The sequence below is a fragment of the Myotis davidii genome, unplaced genomic scaffold (genome assembly GCF_000327345.1).
Source record: "Myotis davidii unplaced genomic scaffold, ASM32734v1 scaffold509, whole genome shotgun sequence".
Lineage (NCBI taxonomy): Eukaryota > Metazoa > Chordata > Mammalia > Chiroptera > Vespertilionidae > Myotis > Myotis davidii.
In genome coordinates, this window is record NW_006382996.1 from 280,626 (window position 1) to 303,279 (window position 22,654).

Genomic DNA, 22,654 nt, shown 5'->3' on the forward strand with positions numbered 1-22,654 from the left:
CCTACACTTTTCTAGCTCTTAGTGGTACCCAGCCCATCTCTTTTCCTGAACTGCCTACCAACAGGGTCCCATATATTAGCTTTGGTTGAAACAAGACAGTATCACATCAGATCACTTTTGAAAATAAGATCCTTCTGGACTCCATTCTATAAGAGACTACCAATCATTAGCCCTTGTATTTCATTCTCTGCACCTCTTAAAACTCACGGTATTCTCCCTATTTCATACCAATGGGTCACACGAACCTGGCGAAGCAAAGACTCAGGGTAAAACTTGGCCTCTTCATGAAGGATAAAGAGGTAAAAGGATGCCTGTGAACATGAGAGAATATAAATAGGCTTAAAGGGATGGACTCAACCCAGCCGGTATGGCTCAGTGGTTAAGTGTTGACCTATGAATCAGGAGATCATTATTTAATTCCCAGTCAGGACACATGCCCTGGTTGCAGGCTCGGTCCCCAGTAGGGATGTGTAGGGGGCAGCTAATCAATGATTCTTATCATTGATGTTCCTCTCTCTCTCTCTCCTCTCCCTTCCTCTCTGAAATCAATAAAAAAAATATATTAATGGATTCAATCCTTTTCCTTAACTTCTTTTCTAATGGGTAAAAGACTATGGCTAATTCTCTATAAATGTCCCTGAAGATCCCCATATCTGATTGAATCTGGCTCTAAGAACTCAAAGGAGTACCTAATAAAACACACTGTTCTCTTTTCTAATGATTTTTATTAACAAGCAAAATAATAATTAAAAAACACAACACAACAACAATCTTGAAGTTGGAACAGCAGTAAGTCAAATTGCTACTTAGTTCACGGATGTACCTGGGGTACATGCTCTCTCATTGCGAGGCAGCACCCAGGCACATGACTGTGTATTTAGGTATGTATGTGGCCAAGGAGTCAGAGATGGAAACCATTGAAGAACAGAAAGCATTAGGAGTTTCTCATCAGGCAATCCCAAAGCGTTCTGCTCTTTTCCTCTTCTTTGCCTATAAGATAAAAGCAAGAAGAGAAAAATTAGATTGTAAGACAGCAGTGGCCTGGGTTCCTGGCTGCTTTAATCCAAATTCACATGGATTGTCACATGGTTGAAGAAGGAGGGAAGGCCCAGGCTTAAGCTTGGCAGCCAAAGATTTCATTTCTGAATTTCTCTTGTTATCCAGTTAGAGCTGGGGAGGTTCGGTGAAAAAGCAGGATGAGAGGGGAGAAGATTATAAAGAGATGGGTCAGGAGGAAAAGAGGAGAAAAGTAGTAGTAGAAAATGGAAAGATGCCTTAAGGAGAGAGGACCATTCAGCCTTGTAGCAAGTTAGTCTCGAAATAGTGGACTCTTAACAGGCTGGGGAGATGGGAGATTTCAGAGGACAAAGGGTTGACGAATGCTATTTGGTGGAAATGAGGGGAATGCCCCTTTGGACATCAGGTCCCCAGAGCAGTTATTCCTAGGCCTCTAAATACAAAGAGCATAAAATCTTCAATACCAACGTAATAAATGGGGAGAGGTGAGTCCCCAACATGATCTCTTAAGGGAGGACACATTGGAGAGAAGGCACAAAATGGGGAGGGGGCGGAGGAAAGAATGACACAAAACAGCACCAAATCCATCCTTATTCCAACCACTGCCCCCAGCAAAGGGGAGACTGCTTTTTCATTTCATTCACACAGGAGGTTTAATTTAGATTAAAAAGAAAAGCTAAGTGAATACAGGCCCAGACCACTCCACCCGGATTATTGACACAATTCTTTGGAATAAAAAAAAGTCATCTGGCTCATGTAAACTCCATGAGCCTCAGAAGTTACTTCTTCCTTACATACACTGACTCTCCCAACAAACGCCAATATTCCTTGCCACCCAACAAAATCCTCATCCGCCTTATGTTGGAGAGGCCAAATGTACCAGCTTAGTGAGCATAACACAGTTTCCTTGGGAAAAGGGAGTAATTTAAACTAGATTTAAAACAAGCCTGGATTTATGGTTTACTTCTAGTTCATCCTGGAAAATCAATAAGCAAGCAGATACTTACAATAGGTACTGATTTATTCTGAATTAGCATAAAAAACACAAATCCCTCTAGTTTTTTCCTAGCGAAGATGTAAACTGATCAAATTCCAAAATTTTCAGGGTTTATTATTATTTTAAATGTTTTTTAATTGATTTTTTAGAGAGAGAGAGAAACATGGATGAGAGAGAATCATTGATTGGCTGCCTTCTGCACACCCTCTACTGGATTGAGCTGGCAACCTAGGCATGTTCCCGACCAAGAATTGAACTGTGACTTCTTGGTTCATGCATGAGTTGATGCTCAACCAATGAGCAACACCAGCCAGGCGGTTTATTTTTATTATTCATAAAAAAAATCATAAGATTTTCAGTATATAAGTTAATAAATATTCAGAGGATATCTCCAGAGGTAGATGGAAAATCCAAAATTTGGATTAAATGGGAGAAAGAACATTCTAAACTCCTTTCCACCCAAGTAATTTCTATAGTCCAAAACATTTATTATTTCAATTGTTCCTTATGTGCACCTCAGGTGATACTTGGTCTCCATTACAGATATTCTCAAATCAGCAAATCAATATTGTCTGTCCATGTTCTGAGCAGTCTTCCAAAGCTTAAGGGTCAGTGAATGGGAGTTATTATTCTAGGGGAAGCTGGAATGTGGATGAACTTAAGTCTTTTTTTTTTTTGAACATAAGTCACTATGTTCAAAATAAAAAAGCCACTCTTTCATTTTGAGAAACTATTTACAAATAAAGTGATAAGAAAAAGAAACCTCATTTGAGTCTATTGTCCTATTCCAGAGGGGAGTTAGGCACAACTCTAGTTGTGTCTGGGCTGGATATGGGCTTCATTAAATGATGAAAGAAATATGCTTGGCTGATTATCAGACATTGCTTACTGAATACTCTCAATATGACAGGTGATATGTCAAGCATTCTATACAGAATCATCTATTTTTACATAGAAACATTTCATGCTTAAAATACCACTTCAAGCCCTATCCGGTTTGGCTCAGTGGATAGAGCGTCGGCCTGCGGACTGCAGGGTCCCAGGTTCAATTCCGGTCAGGGGCATGTACCTTGGTTGCGGGCACATACCCAGTGGGGAGTGTGCAGGAGGCAGCTGAATCAATGTTTCTCTCTCATCGATGTTTCTAACTCTCTATCCCTCTCCCTTCCTCTCTGTAAAAAAATTAGTAAAATATATTTAAAAAAAATACCACTTCAAGGTAGGTATTACTATCTCTACATCCCAGATGGTGAAACAAAGGTTAAGAAAAGTACCATAACCTGGAGATTATTATAGTAAGTAAAATAAAACAGTCAGAGAAAGACAGTATCACATGATATATGTGGAATCTAATGAGTAAAATAAACTGATGGGGTGCCAGGGGGGAAAGTACCATATTTTGTAACAGCTATCAAGCAAAGGACAAAAGATCTTCTCATCTGAGCACTTAAGAAGTAGGCCAGGGAAATAATAGTGTTTCTCCACTCAGTTTGTTCATCCTCACTGCCCTTCAAGGGCTCTATGAAGCAGTTATGTATATTTTACCTCTGTATCCTCTGTAGTTCCTGTTCCAGCTGAACTTGTGACAATTCCAAATCGCTCCTTCCTCTTTTTCAGCTTCTCGTCATCTTCAGACTGTTCAGGGACAAAGGAAAAGGTTGAAACAGCTAGCCTCCATTCATAAGGTAAATGGAAATAAAATTGTAACTTGTGGATCACAATATGCCAGCCAACCTTATGATCAGAACTAAGGATCACACAAACAGAAAAAAATAGATAACTGAATAAGCTAGTATACAACATTTTGTCTCTAAAACGACTAAAAATTTAAGGCCTCAAAGATGGTGGATGACCCCAGCTGACAGGAACAGGGAGATTGGAAGATCACGAAACGAATTATGAACTTCAAGGCAGCCCTGACCAGTGTGTCTCAGTTGGGTAAGTGTCCAGTTCCATTCCTGGTCAGCACATATAACCAGGTTGTGGGTATGATCCCTAGTCGGGGTGCATGCGGGAGGTAATGATCTATGTTTTTCTCTCACACTGATGCCTCTCTCTCTCTCTCTCTCTCTCTCTCTCTCTCTCTCTCTCTCTCCCTCTCTCTATAGAAATCAATAAAACTCATTAAAAAAATAAAAAACAAAACAACTTGGGGGCCGCTCATGGCAATGGCACAAGCATGCTATCATTGATCCTACCTACTAAAGACCAGATTTCAGGAATGGCAAAATGTTAGCAGTCTGTTGGTTCTGGCTAGTGTGGCTCAACTGGGTAGAGCATCCCTGTGCACCAAGAGGTAGGGGATTTCGATTCTAGGTCAGAGCACTTATCCAAGTTTTGGGTTGGATCCTTAGTCTTGGTGCATATGGGAGGTAACTGATGTCTGTATCTCCCTCTTTCTCTTCCCCCTCCTCCCCACTCCCTCCCTCAATTAAAAAAAAAAAAAAGTTAGCAGATGAGTTTAGAATTTCATCTAAAGCAGTGATGGCGCCGAAACCGGTTTGGCTCAGTGGAGAGAGTGTCGGCCTGTGGACTGAAAGGTCCCAGGTTCGATTCCGGTCAAGGGCATGTACCTGGGTTGCGGGCACATCCCCAGTAGGAGGTGTGCAGGAGGCAGCTGATCGATGTTTCTCTCTCATCCATGTTTCTGACTTTCTATCTCTCTCCCTTCCTCTCTGTAAAAAATCAATAAAATATATTAAAAAAAAATAAAGCAGTGATGGCGAACCTATAACCTATGTCACCTCTGACATGCGAACTCATTTTTTTGGTTGATTTTTCTTTGTTAAATGGCATTTAAATATATAAAATAAATATCAAAAATATAAGCCTTTGTTTTACTATGGTTGCAAATATCAAAAAATTTCTGTATGTGACACGGCAGAGTTAAGTTAGGGTTTTTCAAAATGCTGACACGCCGAGCTCAAAAGGTTCGCCATCACTGATCTAAAGTCATGAGTAAACCATCTTTCAGTCCTGGGAGCCATTACATCTGTATAACAAAGATTCAAACTTTAAAACAAAGTACCCCCAAATGGCCTGGTTTACTGTGGTATAATTATAACAGAAGTAAAGGAAAAGAAAGTCAACACTGACTGAATATTTCAAACCAATTCATACATTTGTATGACAGTCTATACAGAGGCTCTTATAGCAGTACTTTCAGATGATAGCAAGTTTGGCTTCATTGTAATAGACTATAGTGGCGTACTTTTTGGCATACTCCAAGGAAACACAAGAGAAGTCCTGCATATATTCACTATGGACTTCCCTAAGAAGCATGGTACAGGAGGTCAGTTATACATAATTGTGTTCGGAAACTAGCTAAGACAGCAGCTGGTCTCATTTTAGCTGGATCAGCTGACTTTATAATTTCTTTTAAATCCTCAAAAGAGAACTAGAGAAGGATAAATCTCATTTCACAAAGAGGATAAAAACATGAACTAATTTAGAGTATGCCCTTGCTGGAATGGTTTGCTAACAACTATAAAAAATGTGGAGCCTGGCTGGTGTGGCTCAGTTGGTTGAGCACTGTCCTGTGCACCGAAGGGTCATGGGTTCAATTCCTAGTCAGGGCACATTTCCAGGTTGCGGGTTCAATCCCTGGTTGGGGTGAATGCAGGAGACAGCCAATCGATGTTTCTCTCTCTCTCCCTGTCTCAAAAAAAAAAAAAAAAAATCAATAAAAGACACGTCCTCAGGTAAGGATAACAAAAAAATTTAGAGTTACACTGAAAAGTGTTACAGGTAAGTCACAAGAAGGATCCCAATTTGTGAAAGGTTCTGGTGGAATTGGAGGTATCTTGTGGTATCTGTCTACATGGGTCCAGCAAAATGTGTTTCATCCCTTCTGCATCCAACCCAAGGAGCATACATACATGTAGTGGAATCCAACAGATTCCTTCCTTATAGTTGGAACATTTCCAGAATTTAATCCATAAGCATTAGATATTGGAAAAAAAATGAAATAAAACCAAGCCCAACTTTACACTTTCGTTTATCAGTGCAGCAGCCTACAACTAAGTTCGTAAATGCCACTTTGGACTAATTTAAACAAAAATCCTAATTACACAACTAGATTTTATGATGAGCAAATAAAAATCTTTATGTGATTAGGTGAAGAAAAACAACAACCAGAATCCCAGTTTTTACTTTTACTCAATGGTGAAATTTGTTGTTCTTATAATTTATAAAAAAGAATAAATTATTTTTAAACCTTCATACATAGAAACAAAAGTACTGTAAACCAGAAGTTAACAGAAATGAGATTGTTAAAAAATAAAATAAGTAAAATAAAAAATAAAATAAGTAGGGCCTCAATATTCATAAGACAAGTAAAAACAAACTAGTAAATTTCTATGCTGAAAAAATATTTGTCATTTACAAAGCTAGGGCTAGTTAAACAAATTGAACAAGCAAAGCTGGATAGCTGCCTTGCTTTTGACCGAAGAGATGGCTCCTGTGATCACAGCAACAAAGGCAACTTCTTGGCTGGGGTGGACAGTAGAGGTATTAAAAAATTCCTGTGTTTCTGTAGGTCTCTGGATTGCCTTTACTTTTGAGTCTGTGGGTTTTGAGACACCCAGAGACACAATGCCTATAGAAAGCAGGAATATGAATCCTTGGGGTTTTAAAAAATCCAGCTCAGGAGCACCACACAGCTTTGTTCAAAAGTTTGTTTGAACTCTTTTAACTAGACCTTAGGTTGATTACCAAAGAAACTCTCCCGGCCCATGGTGAGGGTGGGCATGTGAGGGTCTCTTGAGGTATATTAAGAGGATAGATTCTATGTCTAGATGTGCCAAGTCTGGGGGGGAGGGGAATGAGAAATCCAGAGAGCCCACCTGAGTTTAGATGTTCAGTAATCGTAGGGCTGAGCTTTAAATTACTGGTGACTTGGGTTTGCAGAGAAAGTGAGAAATGAGAAAATATCTGTTAAAATGGGATAAATGAAATGGCAGGTATGGGTCCTGACGGGAATACGTATGAGACTCTTACACTGAACAGTACTGGATGTTAACAGCAGCTCAGTCTTTACACAGTTCTCGGAGAACGGCCAGCTTCTATTCTAATTTATAAGCTGACAGGACAGGCATCATCAGTCTCCTGGATGCTTGGAAAAGGTCCAGAACATCTCTTAGAGAGATGACTGGTTCCTTGACTTACCTAACTTCAAAATCCTTTCAAACTATTTATCCAGAGCTCTTTCAGCTTGAGAAACATGTTCATTTTCTCTTTCTTGCTGCACCTGCTTTCTGGTGAGTAAGAAAGCAGCTAAGAAAAAGGTTGGTGGCTATGAAGGATTGAAGAATCCAACATATAAGTTATCATTGGTTGATTATTATATGTGCCCTGCCTGACTGGCGATTGAACCCACAACCTTAGATTAGAGTATCGGGACAATGATCTAATCAGCTGGCCTACCTGGCCAGGGCTAGAACAGAATATTGCTTACATAGTGTTTTGTTGTTGTTGTTAATCCTTCACTGTTTTTTCCTCATTGATTTTTTTAGAGAGAATGGAAGGGAGAGGGGAGAGACAGAGAGAGAGAGAAAAACATCGATGTGAGAGTGACACATCAATTGATTGCCTCCCAGGGATTGATCTTGCAACTGAGGTTTGGGCCCTTGATTGGAATCAGACCCATGATCCTTTAGTCCTCAGGCCAACGCTCTAACCACTGAGAAACTCTCTAGGGCTTGCACATAGTTTTTCTGCCTTTCATTATAAGCAGCAGCAAAATCCATAGTGCGTGCATAACTTTTGTAATCTAAGCTATTTATAAAAGACTGAGCCAGGCCCGGCTGGTGTGGCTCCATGGTTGAGCATAGACCCATGAACAAGGGATCACGGTGAGATTCCCAGTCAAGTACATAACTGGTTTGCAGGCTCAATTCCCAGTGGAGGATGTGCAAGAGGCAGAAGATCAATGGTTCTCTTCATCACTGATGAATCAATCTCTTGCTCCCTCTCCCTTCCTCTCTGAAATCAATAATAAAACAACAACAACAACAACAAAACAGATGCCCAGCATATGCCTTAAAAAAAAAAAAAAAAGACCAAGCCAAGTTTCAAGAAAAAAAGAAGTATCTTGTCTTGCCCTGGTTGATATCCTCAGTGGTTAGAGCGCTGACCCATGCAAGTACCTCGGTTGCAGGTTCAATCCCTGGCCCCAGTTGGGGTTCGTGCGGGAGGTAACCAATTGATTTGTTGTCTCTCTCCTTGAGGTTTTGCTCTCTCCCCCTCTCTCTACTTCCCTTCCACTCACTATAAAAATCAATGAAAAAAATATACTTGGGAAGATTAACAACAAAATAGTAAAAGAAGTACCTTGTCCTTAACTTTAATAATCATAAATTAAAATAATAATATACTCACTAAGATTTGAGTGACAATATTTTCTTTCTATAGCAATTTTAAAAATAGTAGGTACTATGACATATATAGTGTGTACTTTGACTAAATTCATTTAATAGATAAAACTGAGGCTTAGAGAGGTTAAGTAACTTGCCCAAAGTCTCACAAATAGTCTTACATAGTAAATGGCAGAGCCAGGAATGAAGCCCAGAACATTTTTACTCAAGAACCCACCTTTACTCTATCCTCAGGTATCTGATATAAGCATTTCTTTGGAATAATAGCAGCAAATAAAGATCTTTATATGAATAGGTGGAAAAAAACAATAATGGAAGGAATGCTTAATTCCCAAAGGATAAAGATAAGGACCCTTAGCTAAGTTGTGAACTACTTTAACGACTTCCATATCACTCAAATAACTTGGGTCAATGCTAGGATCCTATTCCCTTTCTATCATATCAAATGCCTCCATTTTACAACTAACAGGGGATCTAAGAAATGGACTCCAGTTACTAATCTTTTTAAAAAAATTGATTTGAAAGAGAGAGGAAGGAAGAGGGGGAGATAGAAACATCGATCTGATCGGTGCCTCCCATATACGCCCTGACCCAGGGATAGACTGGGGATCAAACCTGCAACCTGGGTATGTGCCCTAACCAGGAATTGAACCCATGACCCTTCAGTGTATGGGACAACACTTAAACCAACTCAGCCACACCAGCCAGGGCTCCAGTTAGTTAGTTATCTTATATGAAAGATTTTCTCAGTCAAATTTGTTTCTAATTCTGGCTAACTGGCTATTTCATCTGTTGAACTGTAATTAAAGAATTAGGAGAGTTTCCAATGAAGATAGGCCTCTCTACATTTTTCCTTACTAGGCAAAGTTTTGCCTACCATTACTAAAATAAAAGTGAATAATTGGTATGGCTCAGTTGGTTGAGCATTGTCCTATGCACCAAGTGTTCAATTCCGGCTCAGGGTACATACCCAGGTTGTGGGCTCGATCCCCAGTAGGGGGTGTGCAAGAGGCAGCAGATCCATTGTTTCTCTTTCCTTTTCCCTTTCTCTTTATAATCAATTTTAAAATATATTTTTAAAAGTAAGGGATATAAATGGAAATTTCAAAATGATACTCTAGCCCAACCAACATGGCTCAGTGGTTCAGTGTCAACCTATGAACTAGTTGGTCATGGTTTGATTCCCAGTCAGGGCACATGCCCAGGTGGTGGGCTAGATCCCCAGTCAGGGGTGTGCAGGAGGCAGCCAATCAATGATTCTCTCTATCATTTATGTTTCTATCTCTCTCTCCTTCACCTTTCCTCTCTGAAGTCAATAAAAATATATTAAAATTTTTTTTAAAAATCTCCATTTCATTAAGTCTCCAGGCCAAGCAGAAAATAAAAGGAACATTCCATCTTATTGAAGAGAAGCAGGACTAGACCATATCTTGCTAAACTTACCACACTATGTACTTATTCCCATTCAAGTCAATCCTAGGGGTACTTCAGCAAGTTCAAATTACAGACTGGGAGATGCCACTCTTGAAGCCCAGCCATTCTCTCAGCACAAACCCTAGGACCACTCCCTTCATAAATCTCATCACAAAGTCCATCAGGAATGTGTGAGACAACCTTTCTTCTAGTTCCCTATTTTGCTATATCCCGAAATGGGAATTTTGACCTCTAAATTGAATTTCCCATTTCTTTTCTTTTTTTTAATATATTTTATTGATTTTTTGCAGAGAGGAAGGGAGAGAGATAGAGAGCTAGAAACATCAATGAGAGAGAAACATCGATCAGCTGCCTCCTGCACATCTCCCACTGGGTACATGTGCAACCAAGGTACATGCCCTTGACCGGAATCGAACCCGGGACCCTTCAGTCTGCAGGGCGCCGCTCTATCCACTGAGCCAAACCGGTTTTGGCCCCCATTTCTTATTGAGCTCAAAGATGAGGCAAGAACAAGGGAGGTAAAAGAATAGGAGGAGGGAAAGGAGATACTTCTTTAGCCACTGAGGATAGAATCAGAGATTTCCCCACAAGCTTCCTTTTTAAATCACATCTTTGGTGCTTTTCCTGGAGATCCAGGCAGAACATCTGCTCTAAATCTATCAGGGGCTCTAGGTGAAAAAAACAACAATACAGATTCCCCCCCACTTCCCACTCCCTACAAACAGCCTGCCTAGCCCTCACCCACAGAAAGCAGGGTTTATTTTGTGCATGCCTGCTCTTTCCTCACCACCCAGAGGCCCTCAGCTCCCCTCCTAAAGCCTCTTTCCTTCTTGCCCTGCAGGGAAAATGCACCACAGGCCCAGTAAATCAACACAGTTCTAATGATCTCTCTCACTTGACCCTTCTAGCGTGACGGTGTCACATGGAGACAATCGTACAATAAACTTCACTCCATCTTTAGCTCCTTGCTGACAGGTTTTGATTCATGGGATGGTGAGACCCATCTGAGGGAAATTACCTTGATCAAAACGCATCTTTCTTTGCATTCATCAGGCCAATGCCCCCCAGGTCATGCTCAAGTGCACAAATGGGGTTATGCATCTGCAGGCAGCACTGACTCCTCCAGCTCACTGTCATATGCATTTACAAACCCTTCCGTTCTTCATCCCCGTACCCCCAACCCTCTCCTGCAAACTCTCAACCACTCACTCTTAATTCTTCCCATGCATTCTCCTGTGTCAGAAGACTAGTGCTGGAATCTGAAATGCCCTTATTTCCTATTAAATGAAAACTCCTAAAAACATACAATTTGCATCCAGAATCAGAAAAGAAACCTCACTAACTAAACATAGGCACTGGATGTTCAGATTGATCAATATATGGATCAATGTAGTTCACTTCCTCCATCCTGTTACTCAAGATTTAAATAGCAAGCCAAATGACAGATGCCATAATAATCCTATTTTCCCAAAGCTGTCTTTTCTTTTTAAAAGCTCATTGATAAAAATGAAAAAGGGAATTGTGTAAAAGAAGAGAGTCTATACTATATAGTAAAAGGCCAGCGACCATAAGGGCATCACGACTAGAATGACTGATCGACCAATCGCTACGAGGTGCACTGACCACCTTTCAGTCCCTCCCCGCATCCCACAGGCTGTGATCGCTGGATGGCGAAAAGGGAACCAAGGGGAACCGGGGTGGGTGGTGGCGGGGCGGGACTGAAAGGTGGGGAATGGTGAGCGGGCAGAACAGCCGACCTCTTGGTCCCTCCCTCCGGCCAGAAGGCTCTGACTGCTGGATGGCCAATGGGGAACCACAGGGAACCATGGTGGGTGGCGGCGGGTCGGGACTGGGGACTGGCGAGCAAGTGGAAGATGGCCCTGATCGCAGGCTAGGCCTAGGGACCCTATCCACGCATGATTTCGTGTGCTGGGCCTCCTATATAATAAATGGATAATATGCAAATTGACGGTCACCCCCATGTGGTCACAAGATGGCCGGCAGGGGAGGGCAGTTGGGGGGGGACCGGGCCCACAGGGGAGAGCAGTTAGGGGTGACCAGGCTGGCAGAGGAGTGGTTAGGGGGTGATCAGGCTGGCAGGCAGAAGCAGTTAGGAGCAATCAGCAGGCAGGCAAGTGAGGGGTTGGGAGCCAGCAGTCCTGGACTGTGAGAGGACCTAAACCTGCAGTCGGACATCCCCTGAGGAGTCCCAGATTGGAGAGGGTGCAGGCAGGGCTGAGGCACCCCCACCCCAGTGCATGAATTTCGTGCACCAGGCCTCTAGCGTGTGAGTGTGTGAGTGTGTGTGTGTGTGTGTGTGTGTGTGTGTATGCAGCACTGGACAGAAAGCATGATGCATATCAATAAAGCCAATATCCCTATGAATTACTATCATGGTATTTTCCATTATGAAATAAGACAGTTCCAAACTGAACCCTTCAGAAGACATCTTCAACTTTCCCAAAATCACTTTTATCCTTGTTTCCATTTTATAGTTGCAAAATCCTCGGGCAATATACAGAAAAGAATACTTGCTGAGGGAAAAGACTGAGAAATTCAAGACACAAATACAAATTACATGTGTGAATGCGCTCAGCACCTAGGAACTAACATATAGGTAACTCAATATATATTAGCTATTAGTTTTATTGAAACATTCCTCCTGGTCCTTGAAACAAAGTAACAATTTGAAGCTAACAATGCCATACATTCCTCTTATTAGAAGTGAAGTCACCGAAAGTTCGTTAAGAATCACTCCTTACCAAGGCAACAAGGAAATTTATTTTAGCTGCAAGGCAAATGAGTATTTGGGCAAATGACTAAATTTAGGGTTAAAGTGTGTCAGAACAGCCCGGTCAGCATGGCTCAGTGGTTGAGTGTTGACCTATGAGCCAGGAGGTCACGGTTCAATTCCCGGTCAGGGCACATGCCCGGGTTACGGACTCAATCCCCAGTGTGGGATGTGCAAGAGGCAGCCGATCAATGATTCTCTCTCTCTCTGAAATCAATAAAAATATATTTTAAAAAAATGTGGCAGAACAGTAACCGAACAAAACCAGAGTCTTCTCTACCAAGTGCTATTAACCATCTTCTCTTTCTGGAAACCTAAAAAAAATCTATGCTGCCAAGTTTCACTGATTTCATCATCCCTAATAATTAATGACTACAAAAAATAGATATCTATATAAGGAAATATCTGAGGGAGCTGAGCAAGGATCCAATATCTAACTTTGTGGACCCAATCCCAGGTACTCCAAAATAGCGGTCGCCAACCTTTCAGATCTCACGGACCACCAGTGGTCTGCAGACCACCGGTTGGCGACCACTGCTCTAAAGGCCTCTGAGAAATTGCTTTCACTGAATTACCTGATGTCAATTTCTATCAACAATTTCAATAACACTAAAATTGTAAAATTAATCCATTCACCTACTCGTCATTCAAATATCCACTGAGTATCTACTTATGCTCAGGCACTGTATTTGCATTAGAAATAGAGAGATGAATAAAACAAAGATCCTTAAACTCATGTGGCTTATGAATTCACAACTGAGTTATTGTAAAGATGTGTGCCACTGTTCATTATAGCACTGTATTATGAGGACCCATGGGAAAATTTTCTTTCTGGTCCCCAGACCCAAAATAATTATGCTTTTGCTGAATAATTTGTTAGTTTTCACCTTCTGAATCCTGTGAATAACTAAACTGTTTAACTGTGTTCTCTTTCTATTGACTATAAGGTTTAAAGCCAACTGTGTGATCTCTCTCTGGGAAGTGATGTTGAAATTATTTCTATTTTTAATATTCTATTACAAAGGAGAGGTCAGCCCTGGCCAGTGTGGCTTAGTTGATTGGTGTGTCATCCCCTGCACTGAAAGGTTGCAGGTTCAATTCCCAGCCAGGGCACATGCCTATGGGTTTGATCCCTGGTCAGGTGCATACAGGAGGCAACTGATTGATAAATCTCTTTCACATTGATGTTTTTCTCCCTCTCTCTCCCTCTTTCTCCCCCTCCTCTTTTCCTCCTTTTCTAAAGTCAATTAAAAAAAAAAGAAGGTGTGGCCAGAGTATTGTGGTGAAAGAAAAACATGAGATCCAACACCAGATCCCAAGGTAGAGCCTTAGCAGACAAGATGAAGTGCAGTTAGTTTCAGGGTGGCTGCTGTACCCTTAAGAACTTATTCCTCTCACCCTGGGCCCTGGCCGGTGTGGGTCAGTTGGTTGGAGTGTTGTCCCATGCACCAAAGATTCCCAGTCAGGGCACATACCCAGGTTGTAGGTTTGATCCCCAGTCAGGGTGCATATGGGAGGCAACTGATGTCTGTCTGTCTGTCTGTCTGTCTCTCTCTCCCATTCCCTTCCCCATCCCTCCCTCTCTAAAATAAAACAATAAAAACATATCCTTGAGTAAGGAATAAAAAAAAAACACAACTTATTTTTCTCTAAATATAATGACATTTATTTTAAAAATACCTTACTGTCCCAGGAGGATAAAGAGGTACTAGGAAATAACTAGAAAATTTTAAATTAAGGGCTCTTGTCAATGGTTTCCATGGTATATACACTGTAGCCAGGAATTAAATCCCAAATAGAAGGCCAACTACAGTAACTGGCAGCCTGAATAGCGTAGATGTACTTTCTAAAACTATTGCCTCTTTTTATGACAGAGTACCAAGGATAAGCTGCTCTCTACCCAAAATGGAATCCTACCTTTGTTATCTTCCAAACCAAACTTATGTCTTCAAGATTCAAATTCAAGAGAACATTTTTCAAAGCTTACTAATTTTAACCTGAATACAATAAATACTACTATTCTAAGCTTAGTGTTCTAGGGTTATTTGCTCTGCCAAAAGGAGTCCACTTTGATTTAATTAGCAATATCACCCCATGGACTGCTGTGTGTTGAAAGCATTCGCTTTCTTCAATCTTATTACTAGTGCTACTCTGGATCATAAAGAGAAACTAGAAGAAACAGAACAGTGACCCAAATGTAACCCAGGCTTATTTAGGGAATTTGAACTCAGTAATTCCCAAAACACAAAGCAAGGGTATTTCTAAATTCAATTAAGAGACATACTCACTTATTCTTAGAGGAGACCAAAAGCATTAACCAAGCCCGGCATTTTTCCTGGTCAGTGCAACAAGCTCACTCACTTACATCATGTGTAGGAAGCAGAATTTAAATCTAAAGAATTCAGTCAGGCCAGGTTTTGCTCAGTGGATAGAGCGTCAGCCTGCAGACTGAAGGGTCCCAGGTTCAAGGGCATATGCCTGGGTTGCAGGCTTGCTCCCCAGTTGGGAGTGTGCAGGAGGCAGCCAATCAATGATTCTCTCTCATCATTGATGTTTCTATAATTCTCTCCCTTTCCCTTCCTCTCTGAAATCAATAAAGTATATATAAAAAGAATTCAGTTAGACTTATCGTTACAAGTAGGAAGGGGCATTTCAGGGAAGCTTAGGTACTGCTATGAGTTGGAGCTGGCCATTCTCCGAAATGACTGAGCTATTGTTCACATCCAATAATGTTCAATGTAAAAGTCTCTAATACATTCCCATCAGGACCTAAACTCTGCCACTTTACTTATTCCAGAAGATTATTTTCTCAAAAATTTTCCCCTGGAGTGATGGAAGAGAGGCTTATAGTGACCTAAGATAGTCACATTTTGCAAAAATAACAAATAACTGTCCCCTTTTGTACATGAATTACCACCCTATGTTAACAGTTCAATCTGATTTTCCAAGGGAATTTAAGGGAAGAATGAGGCAAAAAGGAAAAGAGGGAACCTTATGGTCACATCTTGACTCTCACTGCCACGTGACTGATGGCAAGATGAAAAGCAGAGCCTGAGGGCTTTCAGGAGATGGTGGATTAATACTGATATGGCCTTGACTTCCCAGAGGTAAAGGTTATGAAACACTCCAGGGTAAGCGAGCTTCCAATTTCATACTCTCAGGGTGAATGACAGCAACTGATGGTTTTTCTCTCAGAAACACTTCAATGCTTAAACACACAGCTGTCACCTCCCTGACCCTGTTTCTGAAATTCATCTGTACATGTTAACCCTTGAGCCTTATGCCAGCCAGACCGCAGAACATGGGGTGGTCCTAAAAACCAGTACACAGAGCCTAAAAGAGGACTATAAATGAAGGACAAGACTAGGAAAGGGTACAGTTAGCACCAACAATACACAGTAAAGAGATTCCAACACTCCCCCCACACATAAACTTAATACACTTCCCAGAACAACCAGCTTACCTACTCTCAACAATCTTTCAACTGTGAGATCAGAATCAATTTTCTAGGTGTCAGAAACTTTAAAACTACACCAGAATAAAAGACCACCAGGAACTGTTATCTCCTATCTTCAATGGATTTCAAGTTCCCAAACAGTCAGCTCAGAACCAAACACTCTTCTGAGTCACTAGCTCCTATCACTTTTTCTTTCTCTTGTCTAAATCAAGCTTTTCCCCAACCCCCACTCCTCTTCGACCCCAGAAGAGGTCATCTGGGTCTTACAGTAATTGATTGTAGGACAAAGCAAGGCAGGTGGAGGAAATGAAGGCTTCACACTTGAGACCCCCCTGGAAACCACATTTCTATTAAAAGTCCCCACCCCTCCCTTCCCTTAAAAGCCAAAAAGCTGTTGCTTTTAAGGATAAGCGATGCACAATTTGGAAGAAATGTCAAGAAAGCTAAAAATGTTTGAAGGGAGGTAAATGTTGTCTTGGCCAAAATATACAGAGAATAAAGATGACAGTTACCTAAGCATTCACACATTTAGAATGAGCACTAAGAAAACAGACTCTAATATTTTAAAATGCAGTCTGGCTTCACCAAACTAATAAATATGAATCTCAAAAGGAAGAGCTTAAGGCGCTAAATTTTAAAAAGGGTCCCCTGGGACTCTTATGTGCAGCTATAGTTGGTAACAATTGCAAATAGCTTTGAGTATAGACAAACATTAAAAGAAAAATTCCTCACCAAGTCTAAAGAAGGCTGTTACCACAATCCAATCCCCCGACCCCTCCCGCCCAAAGCAGCAGGGGCCTTCCTAAAAAGTTTAAGATTCCTACAAACAGGATATCTCTGAGGCAGAGACGTGAAAGGAAAAGGAAAGTTAGAAAGAATCACAGCTGGCTCTAAGGCAGTGATTCTCAACCTGTGGGTCGCGACCCCTTTGGGGGTGGTGGGGGGGAATGTCGAACGACCCTTTCACAGGGGTCACCTAAGACCATTGGAAAACACATAATTACATATTGTTTTTGTGATTATCATTATGCTTTAATTATGTTCAATTTGCAACAATGAAAATACATCCTGCATATCAGATATTTACATGACGATTCATAACAGTAGCAAAATTACAGTTATGAAGTAGCAACGAAAATAATTTTATGGTTGGGGGTCACCACAACATAAGGAACTGTATTGAAGGGTCGCGGCATTAGGAAGGTTAAGAACCACTGTTGTAGATGGAAAAAACTTGTGTGATCCTCTTAGTCATTATATTTCATTGATCAAGGGCTTATGAAGGAATTAATCCCTTCCTCCCCTTCATCTTTTTTCTTTTTCTTTTTTTTTGGTTAATCCTTACCTGAGGATATATTTCCATTGATTTTTAGAGAGTGGAAGGGAGGGGGAGACAGAAACACCAACGTGAGAGCAAACACATCTATTGGTTGTCTCCCACACACACCCTACCAGGGCTGGAATCAAGCCTACAACCAAGGTATGTGTCCTTGACCAGAATTGAACTACTCTGCAGTCTGAAGGTCCATGCTCTATCCACTGAGCCAAACCAGCTAGGGCCCCTTCATCCCAGATTACCATTTTCCCCAAAATGATTTCTCCATTTGAAAAATTGTATTCTTGCTCTGGCCAGTATGGTTCAGTAGTTAGAGCATTGACCTACGCACCAGAGGGTCACAGGATCAATTTCCAGTCAAGGTATGTACTTGGGTTGCAAGTACCATTTGATTCCTGCCCTCAGTTAGGGCGCATGCAGGAGGTAACCAATTGATGTTTCTCTTTCGCCTCTCCCCTCCTACACCCCCTCCCTTCCATTCTCCCTAAAAATCGATGGAAAAAATATCCTCACTCCTTGGGTGAGGTTTTTTTGTTTTTATTTGTATTCTTTTAACTTATATTAACCACAAGAAAATAAGAATGGGCTATGTATATGATAGATAGATAGAGATAATAGTGATTGAGAGTGGCTATCAGAAAGGATGAATTTTAAGGAAAAACCAAAACCCACCTCACATAGCCTTCAGTATTTCTTGGAGCATTTTAGGCCCAAGCAAATTTAACCAGTCCTTTAAATCCCCTTCTAGTTCATAATAATTTGAAAATAAATATTTGGCATTTTTCACACTGCTGTTTCTCTACCCAACCATTGGAATACACCTTTAGGGGCGAGGCTGTTTAAAGAGGAAACAATAGGGCAAACTCTCTGACCTCAGTTTATACCCTCATCTGGTTCTTCATTTGTCCCTGCTGAGGACAGAACTTGTCTTTTGTCTGTAACACAAATACATCTTCACCTCCCTCCCTTTTCATTCCCTCCCCCTCCCACCCTCTCTTCTCACTGCCTTCTGTTATGGGTCCAATCAATGATGTCATTATGTGTGCCATTCAACTGCTGTTAAACCACTTGGCTATAGGAATTTTGAAGAGCAAAGAAGCAGAATGGAATTTTTCTCTCCCTGCCCAGGGCTCTTGAAAATGTATTCTAATTTTAACTAGGGAAGTAGGAGTCAGGTTTTTCTTTGCTCAACAACTTTTACTCTACCACTGTGCCTTAACTTTCAAGCACACACTTTTTACCTTGCTGGATATGAAGAAAAATTGGACATGAAATATTAGGAATAGAAATTGAACACTTTAAGAGGAAAAGCTTCAAAAATTGGGAGAAGCAAGTTGAAATTTTTGATGCTATATTAACATTAACATATTAACATTTATGGCTGGTGGTTTGCCCTGTTTACTATAAATTGGATCTTTTTAAAAAATGTTTTTATTGACTTGAGAGAGAGAGAGAGAGAGAGAGAGAGAGAAAGAAAGAGAGAAAGAGAGAAAGAGAGAGAAAGAAACATCAACATAAGAGAGAAACATCAATTGGCTGCCTCCCATTCGCACCCCTACCAGGGTCCAATCCCACAGCCTGGGCATGTACTCTGACCGGCTATCAACCAGCAACCTTTAGGTGCATTGGACAACGCTCAACTAACTGAGCTACACCAGCCAGGGCTACAAATTGGATTTTTGAGAAGTTTGTTATAGAGGGCTTATTCTTCCCTAAGGTACATAGTTGAGACCACTAGGATCTTGTACCTTTTTGATTTTTCCCTCTCTGATTTTGTTCATTTAGTTTGAACCCAAAGAACTAATAGATTAAAAAAGTCAGATAAAAAACACTTTTTTCTATCTCCCCTGCGCAATACCCACCCTCACTAATGTCTTTGCATTCCTTCTAACATGTCAGAACTGATAACTTTGATAAAAAAACAAGTTTTATGCCTTTCTCTGGTCTCCCTGTAGTCTTTGCTCCAAGAGTAAACACAGCCTGGGAAAGGAGGGGAGTGTTGGGTTTTGTTAAGTCTGTTTTACTTTTAAATATCCTTCAGTTGTTTTTGGCCAACTAAGTTCTTGGGGTGGGATTATTCTTCACGTGTTGGGTTGTTGTTTTTTTGTGCTGTGTTTTTTTTTAAAGTACTCTTCAGTATATAAGATGAATAATTTTAAAAATCCACCTGTCAATCATATTACATATGATTGGTTGTCAAGTTGTATGTCTAATTTGGGGGTGATCAGTAGCTGGCCTGGCTTTTCTAAGCAGAACAATATCTGTCTGATCACTCGTAGATATTCTTGGCTACAGTGAAATGTGAACTATCTGAATTCACGTCTGTCCATCCTTCGAAGTCTGTATGGGAGAAGAAATTTGGGTTTTTTTTTTCTTTTTAAAAAAATCTGTGTGTGTATGTGTTATTATTTTTGCTGGGAGGGGGGAATTTTGGTGTTCAAAGGGCTCCTCATGATGTGAGAGGTGTACCAGTACAGGAATGTTTAAGATTTATTTCAATACTTGATTAATATTGTTCTTTGGGCTGACACTGATTGGAGAGGTAATATTTTATTTTTAGGGGTCAGTTCAATTCAGGTTTAATAATTACATGATAATTCATTTTTCTTAATATACTCACCAAAATAGCAAAGTTGCTTTTCATGCTTGATAGCCAAAGTTGGTCAGAAAAAATTCAGTATTTTGGAGATGGAGATAGGGATGAGACAGGGTATCAGATTGGGAGATTTTATAGGGGGATATTTGGTGGTGGGTGATGTTTGCAAACTAGCAAAGAGCCTCTTTTGAATAAAATCTGAGATCTTATTAAGATCTAGAAAATGGCCGAAGCCGGTTTGGCTCAGTGGATAGAGCGTCAGCCTGTGGACTGGAGGGTCCCGGGTTCGATTCCGGTCAAGGGCATGTACCTGGGTTGCGGGCACATCCCAGTAGGAGATGTGCAGGAGGCAGCTGATCGATGTCTCTCTCTCATCGATGTTTCTAACTATCTCTCTCCCTTCCTCTCTGTAAAAAAATCAATAAAATATATTTAAAAAAAAAAATCTAGAAAATGTTAACTTTTTTCCTCCCCTCCTGTTCCTTTGCTGCTTTCCCCCCACATTTTCAAAAATTAATATTTTAACCAAATCTACCTTCTTATCCCTACAGCAGATTCTTAGAACAAAAATAGAAATGTACTTTCAGATTGTTCCACATTTGGAGTTCGTATCAAATATTGAATCTTTTTAAGTCCCTAGCAGTGAATGTGTGTTACTGAGATTGTTTGAAATGCTCAGTGTCTGGATTTTAGGAAGTATATATTGAGGGAGGAGTTTATTAAGTTATAGAGTGGAGGGATGCAGTTATATATAGAATTTTCACTATTATGCTCATGCTTAGATATGAAATGGTTGAGGAAAGAAAACTGGAAATGAACAGAGCTATATATAAGATGAGAGGCCTTATATGATGGCCCTCTTTAGCACTCTAAATGACAAGCGAAACACATGGTCCTTAACATTTATCTGTTCTCCACTTTATTGACATTCTCTCTTTTAACTCCGTATCAGTTCTGTAGGAAAAAATACCGTTGTGTGCATCAACATAATTGCCTATCTTTTTTCTCCACATACCTGAGCTGTTCCCTGAACTTGTTTTGGCATGTTCTTCCTTTATTGAACTCCTCTGGTTTAAAAGTGTCTTTCTGTTTCTCTATTTGAATTCTAAGAAGGCAGCAAGACAGGTGTGTGTTAAGGAAGAACGCACGAGTCCGAAAGGGGTAAAGAATTATGAATTTATTAGGTCATCTGGAAAACCAAATGGGCTGAGCTTTGGCGACCCTAACAGTGCGTGCAGTGGTTCTCAACCTTACTAATGCCGCAACCCTTTAATGCAGTTCCTCATGTTGTGGTGACCCCCTGATCATAAAATTATTTTTGTTGCTACTTCATAACTGTAATTTTGCTACTGTTATGAATCGTCATGTAAATATCTGATATGCAGGATGTATTTTCATTGTTTGCGACCCACAGGTTGAGAACTGCTGCACTAAATGAAACTTCAATTTCTAGACTCGAAAAAACAGTGAAGATGCTAAAACTATTAAAAAGGCCCAACTTCTCATTACTGATGAATGCACCATGGAATCCAGTCATGCTATAAACGCCACAGACAAATTACTAAGAGAAATGTGAATGTTGCATTTGGTGGGGAAGTTCTTCTTGGAGGGGATTTTCGACAATGTCTCAGTATTATACCGCATGCTATGTGATCGGACATAGTACAAACGAGTTTAAAGTACTGCAATGTTTGGGGATGTTTCACAAAGTTGTCTCTTACAACAAATATGAGATCAGAGGATAATAATATAAAAATATATCTAAACGTGCAATTCTTTGTCCAAAAAATGAGCATGTTCAAAAAGTAAATGAAGAAATTTTAGATATACTCGATGGAGATTTTCACACATATTTGAGTGATGATTCCATTGATTCTACAAATGATGCTGAAAAGGAAAATTTTTGCATCAAATTTCTTAATAGTATTACTCCTTTGGGAATGCCGTGTCATAAATTAAAATTGAAAGTGGGTGCAATCATCATGTTATTGAGAAATCTCAATAGCATTACAAAGACCTCAAGCATGGGGTTTTTGTAATGGTACCAGATTTATTATCAAAAGATTATGACCTAATATTATCGAAACTGAAGTATTAACAGGATCTGCAGAGGAAGAGGTTGTTATGATTCCAAGAACTGATTTGTCCCCATCTGACACTGGGCTCCCATTTAAATTGATTCAACGACAGCTTCCTGTGATGCCAGCATTTGCGATGACTATTAATAAATCACAAGGACAAACTCTAGACAGAGTAGGCATATTCCTACGTGAACCCGTTTTCGCACATGGTCAGTTATATGTTGCTTTCTATCGAGTTCGAAGAGCATGTGACATTGAAGTTAAAGTTCTAAATACTTCATCACAAGGGAAATTAGTCAAGCACTCTGAAAAGTTTTCACTCTATTTTTTAAAAATATATATATTTTATTGATTTTTTACAGAGAGGATGGGAGAGAGATAGAGAATTAGAAACATCAATGAGAGAGAAACATCGATCAGCTGCCTCCTGCACACTCCCTACTGGGTATGTGCCCGCAACTAAGGTACATGCCCTTTACCGGATTCGAACTTGGGACCCTTGAGTCCACAGGCCGACGCTCTATACACTGAGCCAAACCGGTTAGGGCTAAACCCTTTTTGATGCTGGGAC

At 40.4% G+C, this 22,654-nt stretch overlaps 1 protein-coding gene across 1 annotated transcript in view; it reads right to left on the reverse strand.

The window, feature by feature from the left end:
* Positions 1-708: 708 nt before the first annotated feature.
* SARNP (SAP domain containing ribonucleoprotein) overlaps positions 709-22,654 on the reverse strand; it is a 57,649-nt gene continuing 35,703 nt past the window's right edge. Inside the window, exons 10-11 of the mRNA XM_015557411.1 lie at positions 3,560-3,649; positions 709-990 (exon numbers count right to left, since the gene is read on the reverse strand). Of these exons, the coding sequence (XP_015412897.1) occupies positions 949-990; positions 3,560-3,649 (132 nt within the window). The 3' untranslated portion in view covers positions 709-948. The remainder of the gene's footprint in view (positions 991-3,559; positions 3,650-22,654) is intronic.